This window comes from Neodiprion virginianus, chromosome 4, assembly GCF_021901495.1.
Source record: "Neodiprion virginianus isolate iyNeoVirg1 chromosome 4, iyNeoVirg1.1, whole genome shotgun sequence".
In the NCBI taxonomy this organism is placed as follows: domain Eukaryota; kingdom Metazoa; phylum Arthropoda; class Insecta; order Hymenoptera; family Diprionidae; genus Neodiprion; species Neodiprion virginianus.
Window position 1 is genome coordinate 15,045,890 of NC_060880.1, and position 16,715 is coordinate 15,062,604.

The window sequence follows — 16,715 nt, forward strand, 5'->3', positions numbered from 1 at the left end:
GCGCCCCTTTTTTTTACTTAATCCCTGCCCGTTTTTTATTTCGGGTAACTCATAAGAGAGAAAATAGATGAAAGTGAGAGTGAACCGATTTTTTTTTCCTTACATTTTTTTTTATTTCGAATTTTTACTCAATCCCGCTTTCTTTTTTGTATTTTTAATAACCGAGAAGAGAAAAAAGGAATGGAAAAAAACAATTCCGACAGTGTGTAGATTTTTTTACATTTTTCTTTTTTTTTTTTTCTTTATTTGGTAACCCGGATGAGAAAAATTTCAGCTATCTCTCTCACAATCATGTGTCAGCTGATCAATCCTCGCATGCTCTTAGAAGAGAATATATATATATATATATTCCCGGTTTATTGTTTTTTGCATTATATGTACTTCGACTTCGCCGGTCGACTCTCGATTCAAATATTGACGAAAAATTTTGCATGTATATCTCGAAATATATCCCGAAACGACCAAGTTTACAATGTATTACATTGTATGCGATCACGGATTCCCCCAAATCTATCCACCAATTTTTCGATCGTCAGTCGTAACTCGTGTTACGAATACTCAACATCGTAATCTCGTAATAAGGGAGTGACTTCTGTATGTGCTTTGTTGCGTCGAAAAACATCAACAATGGATGAAAACAAACCGCAACGTGCGCGCTTACCGTGGTTATAACAATTCGAAATTTACGGGAACAAAACTATACAGGTTTCCTGTGGCAGGAGATTGCCGCCTTGATGCGTGGGTAAAAAATACCGGTAAGTGTTGCCTTGTAATTATTTGCCTTTTTTCTTGAAATGGAAAAGTGCAAGAATCTCGGAGAACAGTGAAATCTAAAATAACTAACGCTATGCGAAAAAGGATGTACTGAAAAATGCTTGGTACATTTATTTCTTAATTTTTTTTTTATTTTTAAAAATTTTTTTTCGATTCTATCCAGCATACAAAATTTTTTTTTATAATTTCATTTCCTAAATGAAAAATGAGTGCTTTCACGCATCATGAGAAACGTCTGCCGTGTCTCTTGATAATGCAAAAAACTTGTAAAAAAATTATAGCGGGAAAAAATTGTTGAACAAATTTCCGTTCATGTTCTTTTCTTATATTATAGAATGAATTCGTTCGTTTCTCGGAACATGTATGAAATTGTTCAGAATTTTCACTCCATTTTAAATTCAATTTTTATAATTTTGGTAAAATTATGAAGGGTGAATTTTTGATATATGTTCGGAGAAATGTTCCGTGTTGCATCCAAGAAGTATGCGGGATATTAAACGATCAGAAATTAAACCTATATGAATTCTCGAAAACAGAAATTTTGAAAAAGAGACAATTAAAAAAAAAATCATCGCACTTGCTTGCAAATATATTTACATTAATTTCATAGTAGAAAAAATAAAGTTTTCTAGAGGTTTTCTGAACGACATTTTTTTAAACGATTGATTTCAAACTTTTTCACCTTATGATGACAACAAAAAATGTTCTGCGCATCTGCAGGATGTTTTTTTTTTTTTATTGATTTTTACCTTATGGCAAAGTACTCAAAATTATCACCAAAACTCACTTTCGGTAGGAAAAAAAATTCTCCTATCGAGTTTCAAAGTCAATGTATTCACACGGCGCGGTCTGGCGCAGATGCGTCACTTGTTAATGCAGGTACATTTTTTCCGAAATCGCAGGCAATAAGTACTTGCTGACTTTATCACTGGAAACATTACGGACGTGGGGGTTATGCCGGGAGCATCTCAGCCCGATGTACTTCATTGGCAACAGACTTTCGCAACAGGCGATTCCTCTTATAGTCTAGTCAACAAGATCCATTTTTAGAAAATTTTGACAGAGCTCACCGAAAATTATAATTTTGGTGTCATTCGATTCGTATTGACGTCTAGAAACTTTTTGAGAAAATTGAAATGGCGCTGATAAAAATTGCAAAATTGTTATTAAATAATAAGAAAAAAGTAAATAAATAATTGAGTTAGAGCATCGACTGTCGGTCCATATCGTTAATTACTTTAAAATGGTTAAAAATGACTTGAAGTATTTTTTTCGTATCTGTAATAGTTTAAAAGTTATTTAAATAATAGTGATCGTAAGCTGAAAGAAAATATGGAACTTACGAATAGTAAAATATTAAAAATTTTCTAAAAGATAGAAAAAAATTTTTTCATAAAACATGCGATACATAGTTGTTTTTATTTTAATTTGAAGTTACGAAAAAAAAATAGAAAATAAAAATTTCATTTGTTTATAACAAATTGTTTATCAAATAAACAAATTAAATGTGAATAAAAAATTGTTTTTTTTGCAGGATATAAAAGAACAACAAAAGTAATGATTTAAAAAAAAAAACGATTCCTTAATATTAATAATGAATTACAAAAAAAAATAGTTAATTAACAAATGCTTTTTAACCAATAAAAACATTTTTTTAAGAAATGGTTTTTTTTTTAAAAATCATAATATTTTTTAATGCTTCGAATAAAAAAATAAATTTTTTAATTATCTCCAAAATAATGCATTTGTTTATAACAATTTTTTAAACAATGGGAGTATAAAATTAAAAAAAAATAATTTCAGGTGGCGCTTAATGATTTAAAAACGAAGTAATTGAAATGTTTGGAAAAAAAAAATTTTACAAACGCTTTATTGCTATTATTAATTTTTCAGTGCAGTAGATTGTTGATAATTAAGTGGAAAATTAAAATTTTTTAATTTTTCCAACGGAAATCTATTTTTTCACCTCTTTATAATAACTGTACAAAGCAAAAAAAAATTGAGCTTTTTAGTTTAACAATTACGAAGGTTTTTATGTTAACTTTCCAGTTCAAAAATTTTGTTACTTAACTAATGGATAAAATATGAAAAAAATGCAAATAAAAATTTTTTTCGCGCGGATTATTATTTATCAACCTATTCTTAAGGTATGTAAATTTTTTCATTCCTTAATATTCATATTTAATATCTTTAAATAATTTTTTTGTTTACCGTGCCTGAATGACGCGGCGCGCGTGAACGCCAGACTGCCCGTTTTAGTACTAACTTTAGGGCTCTGTAAAAATTATTAATATTGGAGATAGAGTTCCGGGAGTACGGACTTTTTTTTAAGAAATATTCTCCTCTTTAAGGATCTTTTTTCAAATTTTGAAAATATTTTATAGTTTTTGAGATTTTTCAAAAAAACGAAAGCAATTTTTTTTTTTTCACTATATTGTTTATAACTTTTGCAATTTTTATCAGCGCCATTTCAATTTTCTCAAAAAGTTTCTAGACGTCAATACGAATCGAATGACACCAAAATTATAATTTTCGGTGAGCTCTGTCAAAATTTTCTAAAAATGGATCTTGTTGACTAGACTATTATGTTTCTCGAGAGTGTTGACGATTCGAAGGACCACCCGGAAGTCCGAACTCCATCCACATATGCGGAAGGTCCAGTGGATGATTGCGCAGTCCGTACAATGGTAAGTGATGCAATTTCTCTCGCAACGCCGCACCCGGTCGAGTTCGAGTCGTTGATTCTCAACGATTCTGCCGATGAACCGGTGACGTTCATTTCCGCGTTTGCGGCGAACCACTCTGTCATACCGGCGGATACCGTTTCCTCGGGCTTGACGGAAACGGTGCTTGTTATGCCTTGTGAATCCGTAGAGGTACAAAGCACAGGTGAGTCCGCCTTTGATACGGTTCACTCGTCGACATCGGCGTGTGTGCCTACGGGCGTAGGTAAAGAAGATTTGCACGTTGCGGAGCAGGCGCGTAAGTATAGGAAGACAGTGGTGAGCTTTGCTGATTCGGATGACAAAAATTGCACCTGGATGAGCGTAGAACCGCAACCCGATGACAGTAACCCTGCATGTCAGACGCCTGAGGGACACATGTCATGTGTGGGTGATCTGTCGCTTCGTGCAAAAGTGTTGCGTCATCTGCGTAAACAAAATGCCGCTTTGATACGGGAAAATGCATCGAAGACGAAAACGTTTCGACAACTCCGTCAAAAGCTGAAACGAGCTTTGAGGACAGGTGCACGTGTGGATCCGTCTTACGCTTTTTCGATCAGGCTACGGATCTGACGCGAGTTTAACATTTTGTACCCATCTAAAAAGTGCCAAGCTCCGCTGAAGAAGTTGTCACTTCAAAAAAAATTGTCCCTCGATAGTTTTCTCGATCAGCAAAAGAGTTTGTAGCCGGCAGCAAGAACGATGATGAAGCTCCAATTGCACCGGAAAAATGCTCCTTACTCGGAGGAAGAAAAAGATCTTGCAAAGCAGCTTTTTTATACGCGTTTGAGAAATGCAGGATGCATGTTTCCGGCGGAAAGTACCGTGCGCAATTGGATCTCGGAGGTTGACATAAAACCCAGCTTCTGCGATTTCATATTCCAGAAGTTGAAGGTCAAAATTGAAGAGTTGCCTATCGAAAATAGGGTATGCGCTCTAAAATGGGACGAGATGACAATCAAACAATTTGAAGAATATTCGGAGAAACTCGATTGCATCGAAGGTCTGGTTGATCTCGGCCCACTAGGTCGGAGGGATGAACGCGCGCGCTACGTCTTCTTTTTTTGCGTCGACAGTTTGAACGCAAATCAGTCATGGCGGCAACAACTCGCGTATTTTCCTCCCGGGACTGGCATGAAGGCCGAGGAGATTCATACCTTGGTCCATGAATCCCTCCGTTGATTGCATGAAGCCGGAGCCGTAGTTCACCTCGTTACATGTGATCAGGGTCCCTCGAACCAAAAATTGTTCAATTCTTGTTTAAACGTGTCAGAGGAGAGTCCGTGCTTTATGAGCGGTGACCGAAATTATTTTGCTTCATTCGACTTTCCTCATTTGATAAAACGTCTTTTGAGCACGTTGCGAACACACGAAATACTGTACTGGAGGGGTCAGATTATCGCTTCCTACGAAGATTTTGTAAAAACTTAGAGATACGATAACTGCAGTACTACCTCGAATCTACTTTCTCACATCTCCGAGGCGCACTTGTTTCCATCGTCCTTCCAGGCGATGAACGTTGAGCGTGCTTTTCAAATTTTGAGCCGCCGATTTGCAGCGGCAATAACAATTGCAGGCAAGGATCCGCACGGGCTCAACACGGAAACGTGACAGGCTAGCGCAGCTTTTGCTGAGCGTATGAATAAAGTCATCGATTCGTGCAATGCCTACGAGCTTTTGTGCCGAAATCCGGATGAGCGCCCGCTTGCCGACAAGAAACCCGAGATCGAGGAAACGCTTACAGAGTTCGTGAAGTTTTCTTCGGAACGGACGATTGCTGACCCAAGGAGAAAGGGGACGGCTGAAAATACTTCGCGAGCTATTCTGCTAACGTATCCGACGATAAAAGAGAAGTATCCCGGATTCGAGTTGGCAGCCGGACTATGCAACCAAGATTCCGTCGAACACCTCTTCTCGAAATTTCGCCAGCGAGGTGGTCACAACCCAAATCCCACGGCTCGGATGGTTCGCTTGTCTCTGAGACACATCCTTTCTACCGGATACATCGGCAGCGGCAGCAGACGAAATGTACAATGTCCTGACGCCGTTGCTTTAATAGAACCCTGCACGATGGTAGCTCGGGCTTTCGATACGCCAGAGAGTATGCCTGCGGATCCCACCGAACACGAATTCGACGAGGATACGGCAGAAGTGGAAAATGCTGTGGAAGCTCTGAGGCAAGAGCAGGAAACAGAAATGGCGAACGCGGAGATGTCGAAAGAAACGGAGTTACGGAGCTACGAACTTTGTGCAATCAATTATTTTGCTGGTTACGTAGCTCAGCGCAACCTGCGCAAATTTCCGTGCGATCGATGTCGTTGTGGAACCGTTAAAACTCCGATGGAAGCATCATCGCCAAATTAGGTGTATACTGAACTTCGGGAATATGAACATGCTGACGCTGATGCGCCATCGGTATCATATGTGAGTCGGCCCACAGACAAGTTCGAAAGCATCGTCAGATCGTAACTCCAAGCTTTTTATCGTTTGTGGAAGACGCACCGGGCTTGCAAAGGTCTTTCGATCAATCTTATAGATGATATTATCACAGATACTGCCAGATTGTATCCTGACTGGTTTCACGAAGGTGATGAATGCCTTCAGCATCGCATAGAGCTTCTACGCTTTATGGTCAAAGTGAAGGTTTTTGCTGAGACTACATTCAACAATCGGGCAGTGTGACAGTCCGGATCAGCTCGTACTATGCACGTACCGAACAGTAAGTTACAAAAAATTAAAGGTATTTAAATTGAATCGAAAGCTCTTAATGCGAAGATGTACCCTGACGTCAACCGGGGGCTCCATAGCTGCGCTTCATGACACTTTCTGTTGTGAAGACGTACCCGGGGAGGCTCAGTGAGTTACGCTTAAGTATTCTCTTATTGAAGACGTACCCGGCGATTGCCAGAGGCTCTGTGAGCTGCGCTTCGTGTATTTTATAACTCGGTCTACAATAGACGAATACGTTTCCGTTCCCGTTATCGTGAACAGTTGAAGTATACGAAACCCATAGTAATGTTTACAATCGCGTGTGCGTTCAATTGTAGACGGTAGTATGGGTTTCATATACTTAAACTCCCCACGGGAACGGGAACGTATGCGTCTATTGTAGACCGAGTTCAAATCTTGAAGTCATACCTGGCAATTAACAGAGACTGTGCGAACTACGCTTCAACCCGTGTATAAATTCTTTGGTTGAATATCGGAAAATGGCCTAATGGCTAGCTAGTTTACATGCTATAATGATTCAACTGGCTAATCACTGGCTCTATACATAATATTTCTATATTTAACCCAAAAATTTAAATACGGGAACGGGGGATGGTGTTCATTTCCTTCTCGTGGTGCCCCCCGAAAACGAGTGCATCAATTTTTCTTGTAGAATACTAAGTTAAATGTTCATGCTTATTATCCTGTTTCAAGAATAGTTTGGAATATTATTAATTTGATTCCAATTATAGTGCACTCGGCTAAACAATCAACAAATGTATGATTCACAGAATTCTTTTAACACTTTTCTTATTGACGTTCTGTGAAATCCAGACGTTATTCAGTCACAAAAATTTGAATAGTATTCGTTCGTCAGTGCTTCAATCAGTGCTTCAATATTTGGAAAAAACAAACTCTTATGGACATTCATCTGCCAATTCTACATGCCGTCACCTTCACTTTGTTTGCTTCCCAAATCCCATTACGCCTTCATTAATGAGATCATGCTGACCACGCGTGTATTGAACAAGTGTAGTATATTTTTATCGTTGCGGATTGATGTGATAATCCCCTCAAATGGTATAGATTAAAAAATTAATATAAATGATAAATTAGTTTATTGTAATTAGTTGTTGCATGAAATAAAATATGGTTATTAGTAAAACTTTGACTAGTTTACTTGTTAATTTGGCAACGTCAAGTTGTCAGCTGTCAAGTGCATAACCTCACCTCGAGACCGGAAGTCTCCATTTCTAACAACTACAACGGAAGTCTAACATTTTTATAACACTCATAACAAGAATAATGTTCATCGGATACGTAGGTGATTTCACTTTTTTCCCAGCATTTACGACCTCTTCAATTGTTTTTCGAAAGTCACGGTCCATTTGCTGCCATGAAAAAGTCTAATTTTGAATAATTATTTTCGTGTTTGAATGTTCGGGAACCCGCCTGATCTTTTTGTACAGACGTTTTTGAATATTTTCCGAAAAATCAGATTTTTATACAGGTTTTGAAATACTGTGCATGATCTCATTAAACAATGATTGGATTCAAGATTTTCGGTGGGGAAACGGCTGAATGGAGGTAATATTAATAAACAGCTGAAAGAGAGTTTTTATACAATCGATCCGGTCTCCAATTTTTTGTTAGGTAGATTTTTTCTTTTCCGGGTTACCAAATAAAGAAACGAAAAAAAAAATAGAAAAATGGACAAAAATCTACACACTCTCAGAATTGTTTTTTTTCATTCCTTTTTTCTCTTCTCGGTTATCAAAAATACAAAAAAGATACCGGGATTAAGTAAAAATTCGAAATAAAAAAAAATGTAAGGAAAAAAAAATCGGTCCACTCTCACTTTCATCTATTTTCTCTCTTATGAGTTACCCGAAATAAAAAAGGGGCGGGGATTAAGTAAAAAAAAGGGGCGCCAAAAACGGGGAACAAATTGATTCTCTCGGTATTTTATTGTTTCAATTATTCGTCCTCTTCTGGGTTACCCCCACTACAAAAAAGGTGGGTTCAGTAAAAAAAAAGCAAAAGGAAAGAAGGAAAAAATCGACCGGCTCTCGAAATTTTCTTTCTTTCATTTGTATTTTCTCTCCGAAAATACAAAAAAAAAGCCGGGATTGAATTAAAAAAAAAAAAAAGTGTACCGGGATCGATAGCGTTTCCCGCATCACTTCATCCTCATGTGGTATCCACTCAGCCGTACTACAGCTACGTTCATGATCGCGCGTTAGCTCAGAATATTTACGGAGCTTGCTTGGAATTCGCTGATGATTCTCTGGAAGATTCAGTTCGAGAGAAAAAAAATTTCTCCACCTGCGTATTGCACATTTTGCATAAATGTTATCGAGTTGGCTTCGTAATATTTTTACATAGACTGCGTGTACAAATATTCGAGACATCCAGGCGTCACATATTTTCATATCTATAAAAAAATAAAATTTATTAAAAAAAAAAAAAAAGTATTCGGGCTGGGAATGGTTAATTATTTTGGTTCAGCGTCTGCTAATTGAATTCAAAATTTATCAAATCTGGAGATACTTTTATTCGCTGACATTCATAATTGAATCAAGAAAAATCCCAATTCTTGCATTCCTGGAAACATCTGTGTGAGCGGGGACAAGGATGCGATTGGCAACCACTAGCTCGATCGACCGAGTATATCATATATACACGATTGTCGGCCACCTTCGGTGCGTGGCCGCCTAGGTGTCACGTCGACGCTCCAACCTAGCTGGTACCAAGAAATGCCGAGCGTTGGAGATCTCCCTACTCATCTCTGCCGTGACTGACTTCGACGAGCGGTTCGCGGCGTCGTTCATTCCGTAAAATCGAGTGTTTTCAAACGCCTGCGTATGTCGATTCGACTGCGTAATCTGGTCTCCGAATAGTTCGTGGAGCGTCGTGAAGATAGTTGACAGCTCGGTAATAGGAAACGTCAAAAAATTCACATGCAGTTTTTTGAGGTTATAATATCAAACGTAATCAGTAACTGTCGCGTTGTGGAGATCGACTGGCCTGTTCACGGTTCCTTCAAGTTTTCGAAATATGTCATTCATGCCACTCTGGCCTGATTTACAACCCCGAGCTATTGATCCTCTGTGGTTCGACGCAGACAAGCCGTGCGACGACGAGAGCGAGGTTATTGCATTAGAAACTGAGCATCAATCATGGGTAATTACGTTGTCATGTAATAAAAACTCGTCACATGGCCTAGACCATCTGCAGGACATATTACAAAATGTAGTGTTTACTTTCAGATGGACAGCATACAGGCCGAACGCTGGAATCAAATTCCAATTGGAAAGTCAGCAAGTGATGTATGTAATTAAACGTAACATAATCTGTTTGTAATCACTACTTCTATCGCAAATTTTCATTTGCGGTGTTAGTAGACAGGAAAGAAGACAATGCTGCAAAACTGAACTGTTTTCTGTTCTAGTTCCGTGGATCCGAAGGCGAAGAAGAAGAGGAAGAAGAAGACGAGGGCGAAGGAGAAGAGGAGGAGGAGTCCGACACCCATGAGGAGGAAGAAGAAGAACTGGACGAGATCGACATGGAAGTCAGCTACTCCCATCAACAGCCGCGAGCCAGTCCTGGGCCCAGTCCTGATACCCAGCAAAACCCGGTTTCCATCAGAATGGTCAACGCGCGTACCCTCCATTACACCTAGAATCTGATTGTGTGACAATAAATTAAGATGTTAAGAAACGTTTAGCTGTACAATTAACCGTAAGAAAGAATAAAATTACATTTGTGTTGCATCTTCTGTGTCATTTAGAGTTTGAATAGTTCCAGAGACTCGTTCAAATTTGTCCTAAATTACATCCCAAAATTCTCACAGGTCTCTACTTTACCGGCACAGTAAGAGTTTCGCTGTTTTCGACAATACCACCCGTATTCCATACGCATGCACGAGCCTGTAAACTTGCCGCAGAGATCGAACGTAAAGATACCGAGCGAACGGCTGCGACGAGTCGGTGGGTAAAAGCGCCGTTTTGACCGCGGAACAGCAGAGCACAGCACAACACCACAATGGTGAGTGTTAAAACAGTTATTCGAGCACCTCCGATTACGTAACTGCTGCTCTAACGGACGCAGGTCACGACCCCATTGACCCAGTGCTGGCCAACTAGTAGTACCGAGGAAAATCTCTTTTATCTTTAAGAATACAAGAGAGGTTGACAAAAAATTACAAAAATTAAACAAGCGAAAGTATGTAAAGATTCGGCTGCTTTTATAGGTATAGTCTGCAATTTATTTTTATTATCTTGATCTGTTTCTCGCACAAACAATCACATTCCCTACGGCTGCATCGAGATGGTGGGAGGAAGGGGAGGCTGGAAACTTCCTCGTGGTAAACTTTCTCCGCGAGTAAAAGATAATCGGGCTTTCATCGTTCCTCGACTTTCGACGGTATGTAATACCTATAGTTGCCCGTAAAACGTTCCGATCGTTGATAAAGAAATGATGTGCATCAATTTCGACGCGTATAATATATGTATACGCGTGCGTAGGCAATGCAAATTCACTTGCGCGTATAACAATTGTCGTTCGTTATCGTATACTTTGGCGCACACCCTGTAGAGAAACGTACGGCTGGGTATGCCGAGTGTACGTAGGTATGGAGAGGAGTTTATATAGAGGTATGCATGTACCTCTGCGAGGTAGTAAGCGAAGTAAAGCTAAAGCCAGGTTGGTGCCCCCGCCAGGGTGAACGAACGCCAAGACACAACCGGCGCGAGTAACCGCCTAACACAGCGAAAAGCCGACGCAACGGCAGCCGACGGACTCCTCAAAGGAACGTGCGGATCTCGCGATCAAGCCGAACTCTCTTCGCGCTCTCTTCGTGAAAATTTTGAAGTTTTTATTTTTCATCCGAAAATCAGCCTCGAAACTGCCGCCGATGCTCCGAAGGGCCGCGAAGCAGCTTCAGCCCGCAGTTGTTACTGTAAATACGAACGAGGGTCGCGAGCTTGCAGGGGAAAATCATCCGCGGAACTTGAGTACTTCTAGGATTACCCAAACCCCGAGCAAGGGATGTTTACGAAATCATATATCCACACGGTCTATGGGCCTCGTTGGCTCGATGTACACAGGCGCAGTAAAGATCTATTAATATCGTAAACGACCTAGGATGCAGTTAAAAGAATATTTGACGTGTATGAATAAATAACGGGAGAAATGGATGAAAAAACACCAGTTCTGAGCGCAAACCCCCTCTCGATGATCTATTCTGTCATATGTCTCGTGCGGTTTATCCCTGCGTTCGTTCATTCAGTACAGTGAGAAAATTCAGGCAACGAAGAATTGAAACTCGGCATTCCGTCGATGACCATCCAATTATCAATTTCAAAATCTAAAACAATTGGTTCAAATATTGCTGGATGGATGCGGCTTGCGGTATCGGTAAAAAACGAAAAGCAGGTTTCTACTTTAGAACAGAAGTGTTATTAGGCGGTGAGATAAAGAAAGGAATCGCATGAATGCGAAGTTATCTTCTAGGCATCATCTTTGCGATCTTCGTGCCTTGGATAAACTTCGGTACTACCGGTTCAATGTGGTCGCCAAAAAAAAAACAGATACACGTTTTACGTCAACTCTGCAGTGATACGGAATCTCCCCGTGGACGCTAGTCAAGAAACAAAAAAAAGCGGCAGTAGTTCTCTGCGTGAAGTTTAGTGTGTACACATGCATTTTTGCGTACAGAAGCGAATGTCAGTTTTGTCCGGACATGCTTCACAACGCGATAAATACGAACGCAAGATGCCTAGAAGCTGCACGGACTAATGACAGTATACAGTCTGCAGAGAGCGGCGGACCTCGTCGATACCTCGAGTCGGCGGCAAATGCTAGGCGCCCTAACCTGCCTCAAACGAAGTTAGTTGGTAGCGGGGAGAAGGAGGAACAGGCGGCAGATATAGGTGCGTGTGATAAAAATGAAGAGGGCTGGCTAGAGAGAGCAACGAGTGCATACGGTACACGTACACGCAGCAGAGAGCGGGGAAAGTAGGATGAATAGTATTGTTACGCGGTGCACTTCACGCGGCTCGACTCGCGCATACGCAGCGCAGCCTCGCGGCTCTTCTGTCCTCTTCTTCTTCTTCTTCTTCTACTTCTTCTTCTTCGCGGCATGTCGAAGGGTGCGTGCTCCGTGGGCGAGGGTTGAGAGAGCGCGGGAGAGCGGGAGAGGCGAGGGAGGAGGGAGAATTCACTCTTTGCGGGACGACGGGCGGTCGGGTGGTGAAACTGGGAAGCGAAACCTGGGCCACCGTTCCTCGTTCGACGTGAAGTCAGTCGCGCGCGGACAACGAAACCCGCGTATTCGCCAGTTGCATTCCGTCGTCGCCCGCACCACGTGGAAATCACAGACCCAACGAACGCCTCGTCGTTCTTTCTCTTTTTAAAACGTGGTCTCTCTCTCTTACTTTCTTTCTTTCTTTCTTTCTTTCAATCTCCATCTTTCTATCGCCGCGAACGACGGTGCGGAATAAAACGCGTAAACAAACCAACCTTGTCTGCATTTGACCGTTTTGTGACCCGACACGATGTCTCCAGAGCTATAATGCAACGCGTGACAATTTCCCGTTGTGCATAAGCCGAGTGTTTACGGTGATTACAGGTCAAGTAGAGTATTCTACACCCACCCCACGGAAGATCTCGTAGCATTCTTTTTCCACATACGAAAGCAAATATTGGCAGATATAAACTTTACATTATACTGTATATGCTGTTAGGCTGTATCGACGAACGTCAATCTTTATTCTGGATAATAATAATAATAACAATAATAATTATGATGATATAATACAAAACGTTGAAGAGCATAACGGTGTGAGTTAGTGAGTAGTTAATGTGTGTGTGCTGTTTGTGTGTGCAGGTTTTGTGCTATAATATACAGTGCGACGGATTTCCAACAGTTCGCGATACATCTTCTCCTGGCGTATATTGCACCACATACCCTAACCATCGCCCGCCAAACTTGCCTCACCGATCGAAGGATTTCATTATGCGTTTTCAATATAAAGCCCATCGGTGAGTCAAACTATTCCCTAATATAACAGCAATGATATGATAAAGTTTAAAACTCTTGCTATAATTTGTCATGTAACGAGAAAAATAGCGAAATTAGCTATCGTCGGTCAGGCGTGATTCTCATTCCCTGTATACAATGATGATAGGCACATGCTTCCCATGTCCGCGTAAGTGAAATACGCGAATGAATCGATAAAGCACGTGTTCCCACTGCGGAAAACAAAGCTAGCCTACAGCTTATGGAAAACGTGAATCAATCGGTTGAAAAGAGAGGAGGAGGGGCGGGAACGAGATATTTGCGAAGAAAATCATCCCACGTGAGACGAGTAAATGAAAAAGGGTAAAGAAGATGCGTCGAACGGTTACCGTGCATCGAAAGTAGGCTTATCAATTCGCCTGGACACTCCTATCGACCACCAAAATTACTATCCGGTGCATGTTACGGCGGTAAACAGACGCGGGTATGTATTATCATTGTATCCGCAAGGTTTTCCGCGGAGCCTCTCGACGTTCCCGAGATCCTCTTCTCCTGCAGCAGGAGAATAGGACGAGACGACGACGACCCGAACCGGGCTTCCCCGCGTCGTCGACGGCCCTGCGAGGTCTCTGACCGCCGAGAGACTCGCCTCCCCCCCTTTGGAGCTTCGCCGTTCCTCACCCCCGGCCTCAAAACGGCTCTTTGGTTTTGCCTTCCTCGAGTCCCCCCCGAGTGATCCGGACGTTTCCGATATCGAAGTCCCGTCGTTCGTTCGTCGATTAACGCCTGCTCCTCTTTCTCCTCCTTCACATAGGTATTGTACTAACTCGTGCATGCTGCACGATCATGCGAGAATCAATTGAGCAACAACTAGACAGGAAGGAAGAAAGGACCCTGGATGTGGAATCAAAATACGGTACACGGAAGAACTCGGGAGTCGGACGAGAGTCAAAAGGTGCGGTGAAAAGGAGCCAGCCAGCGCCTGCGCGTATGCGCACGGCCACGCAGCAAAGTCGGGCGGGTTGTGTGCGAACTGTGAGTTGAACCGCACGGCGGAATGAGGCATGGAGGAAGAAGAGGAAAGAAGGAATTAGGAAAAGAAGAAGAAGAAGCGCAGCAGCAGCAGCGGTGCAACACTGCTCAGCACAGCGCCGGGGTAAGACTGACTGGCTGGCTGGTTGGCTGGCTGGGTGGATGGGTGGATGGGTGAGCCGAGCTGGTGCAGTGCAATGACCGCGGGTGACCACACGTCATCAAAGACAACCAACCAGTGACGTCACAGGCTATTGCACCGGCCGCAACGTCACGACGGACCGACGGACTTGCCACCCCGGAACCTGCGGCGGGCAAACCTTTCAGCATTCGGCCAGCAGGGAATCGCTGCAATTGCACGGCGTATCAACCCGGCCTGATAGACTGATAGTATTTTTTATTTTTTTCTTTCTTTTTATCATTCATCTTTCAACCGCTGTTGCGCTTTAAGTTTCTGAAATTTTCATCGCCATCGTTAAACCTGCAATTCACTGAACATATTCGATTTGATGTCCATTTTCTACGAGAAAAGTAAAAAGTTAAATTAACTGTAACGGATGGTTGTCGGATTTTATGTTATACGCTATTGTACTCGTTAGGTTACGATACGAAGTTTTTTCGTCCGCCGCATCTCTCCTAAATCTTTTGAATCGACCCCGGGCAACAACTAACCGACTGAATTTCGCGTTTGTTTTATTATACAGTACACATTTTTCTATTCATATACAGTGCGTATATTACGCGTATACAGTTGATCCGCATAAATGCGGACTGGCTGCAACGTCGTGCAAACTGCAAAACTGCTGCTGCTCGCTGCTCGGTTGTTGCGGCTGCGGTTGGTATTATACGAGAAAGTGGCTTAGTTAGCTTTCTCCGATGTCGTAGAGTGTGGCTAGGCTAGGTTACGCCGCCGATGCTGATCGGTGCACAAGCTGTATAACCTCTGCTTCAAGAATAGAAAGGAGTAACGCCTGTACCGTCATTATGTCTATGTATATATGTATGTACATATGTATACTAGCTACACGCAACTCGCGTTGCAGCAGCGCGGGGCCTCTCAGATTTTCGCCTTCTCGGAAATCGGATATTGTATGTATAATTTGACGACTCTTTTGATTCTCAATTGATGTCTTTGTCTGACATCTTTTTATTTTTATTAATATTTTTTTATATCAATGTTACATGTCTCTACTTCTTTCACTTTTGGCATATAAGTAATTGGCGAAAAGTATGTCGATTATATTTATTGTATATCGGCCAGTCCACCAATTGCCATCAACAAATGAACGGAAATTTTGACCTCTTGTAGCGTGTACTAAAATTAAGTTGAAGTTTGAGCCTTCTCGGACTTACCGTTCGCAAGAAATGCCACAATAAAGTTTATCATTTCGACCTAATTGAGGTTTAAACGCGTATTGTTTTCCTATCGTTATCGGCATAAAAAAAGTAATGAAAATATAGATATCTCATACGAAAAGTTCTCACCTGTCCGAATATGGTATTCATTTCTGGATAACTTTTCAAAATTAATCTCAAAAAGACGTTTTTCGACAAAAGACCGGTTTTTTTTTCATGCGCCACCAAAATTTTTCAACTCAAAGCTAAGGTTTTTTCAGCGAGGACCTCAAATTTTCAGAGTGGGCTGGCCATAGGACCTCACGTGAGCTACGTTCAATTGACAAAGGTCTGTTAATAATAACCTCTTTTTGGAATATTTTTATTTCCTTGAATTGCGCACTGTTAGAGTAAGTCTTGAAAACCAGAAATAAGAATATTCTGTTGGATTCCAAAAAGAGAATATGCACACATTGTTAACAGACCTGTATGAATTGAACGTGGTTCACGAAAGATCCTATGGCCGTCCCGCTCTGAAAATTTGGGTTCCTTTGAAGAAATCTCAGCTTTCATATGAAAAACTCAAAAGTAAGATAGATTTTGGTGGGGCATGAAAAAAACTGGCCCATATAGTGATATATAATCTACCAGTTCTTGCTCACAGAGAAAATAAAATCATCCGTTATGCATGTCACCGTAAAACTTTTCTCACAAAATTTTATACTATACATATTATACAGTGATAGATGATATTTTGAACGTTGAATAGAAAGCAGTAAAATAATGATCGACGAGAGAAAATCTTTCAAGCAAAATCTCGTATAACGTGTATAGTTGGATACATCGTACAAAAATCTTTCGAACATTCTCATTCAGCATCGATACTATAACAAACCGTTCCACAGTAGTATAATAATTGACTTTCGGAAAGTTTCCGTCATTACCGAAGATATTTGTAAAGTACAGATATATGGTATACGTAAATAATCCTGAAGCATTCGCAGGGTATGTTGCAAGCCTACATGAGATGTTCACAGAATTCGAGTACCTTGAAACGTCCAATCGGATCTGTTGAGAAAAGTGGAAAGTAGCGAAACCTGCGCAACGGATTCTCGGTGGCA

At 41.1% G+C, this 16,715-nt stretch overlaps 2 protein-coding genes across 3 annotated transcripts in view; both read left to right on the forward strand.

The window, feature by feature from the left end:
* The first annotated feature begins 8,978 nt into the window (after positions 1 to 8,978).
* On the forward strand, positions 8,979 to 9,979 carry LOC124304153 (anaphase-promoting complex subunit 15-like). Its single transcript, XM_046762245.1, has 3 exons — positions 8,979 to 9,389; positions 9,476 to 9,535; positions 9,658 to 9,979. The coding sequence occupies exons 1-3, from the start codon at positions 9,264 to 9,266 to the stop codon at positions 9,886 to 9,888; spliced, it is 417 nt and encodes a 138-aa protein (XP_046618201.1). The 5' UTR covers positions 8,979 to 9,263; the 3' UTR covers positions 9,889 to 9,979.
* Positions 9,980 to 10,054: 75 nt separating this feature from the next.
* LOC124302155 (ecdysone-induced protein 74EF) overlaps positions 10,055 to 16,715 on the forward strand; it is a 122,354-nt gene continuing 115,693 nt past the window's right edge. Inside the window, exons 1-2 of one of the 2 annotated variants that reach the window (XM_046757993.1) lie at positions 10,055 to 10,253; positions 13,096 to 13,250. The gene's annotated coding sequence lies outside the window, so the exon portion shown is untranslated. The remainder of the gene's footprint in view (positions 10,254 to 13,095; positions 13,251 to 16,715) is intronic. The other variant, XM_046757994.1, reaches the window with a different exon arrangement.

Bases quoted from the DNA above. Each gene is read 5' to 3' on its own strand.
- LOC124304153 (XM_046762245.1), top strand. From the start codon at position 9,264: ATGTCATTCATGCCACTCTGGCCTGATTTACAACCCCGAGCTATTGAT. The intron at 9,390-9,475 runs GTAATTACGTTG...GTTTACTTTCAG, and splicing joins AAACTGAGCATCAATCATGG to ATGGACAGCATACAGGCCGA. The intron at 9,536-9,657 runs GTATGTAATTAA...TTTCTGTTCTAG, and splicing joins TTGGAAAGTCAGCAAGTGAT to TTCCGTGGATCCGAAGGCGA.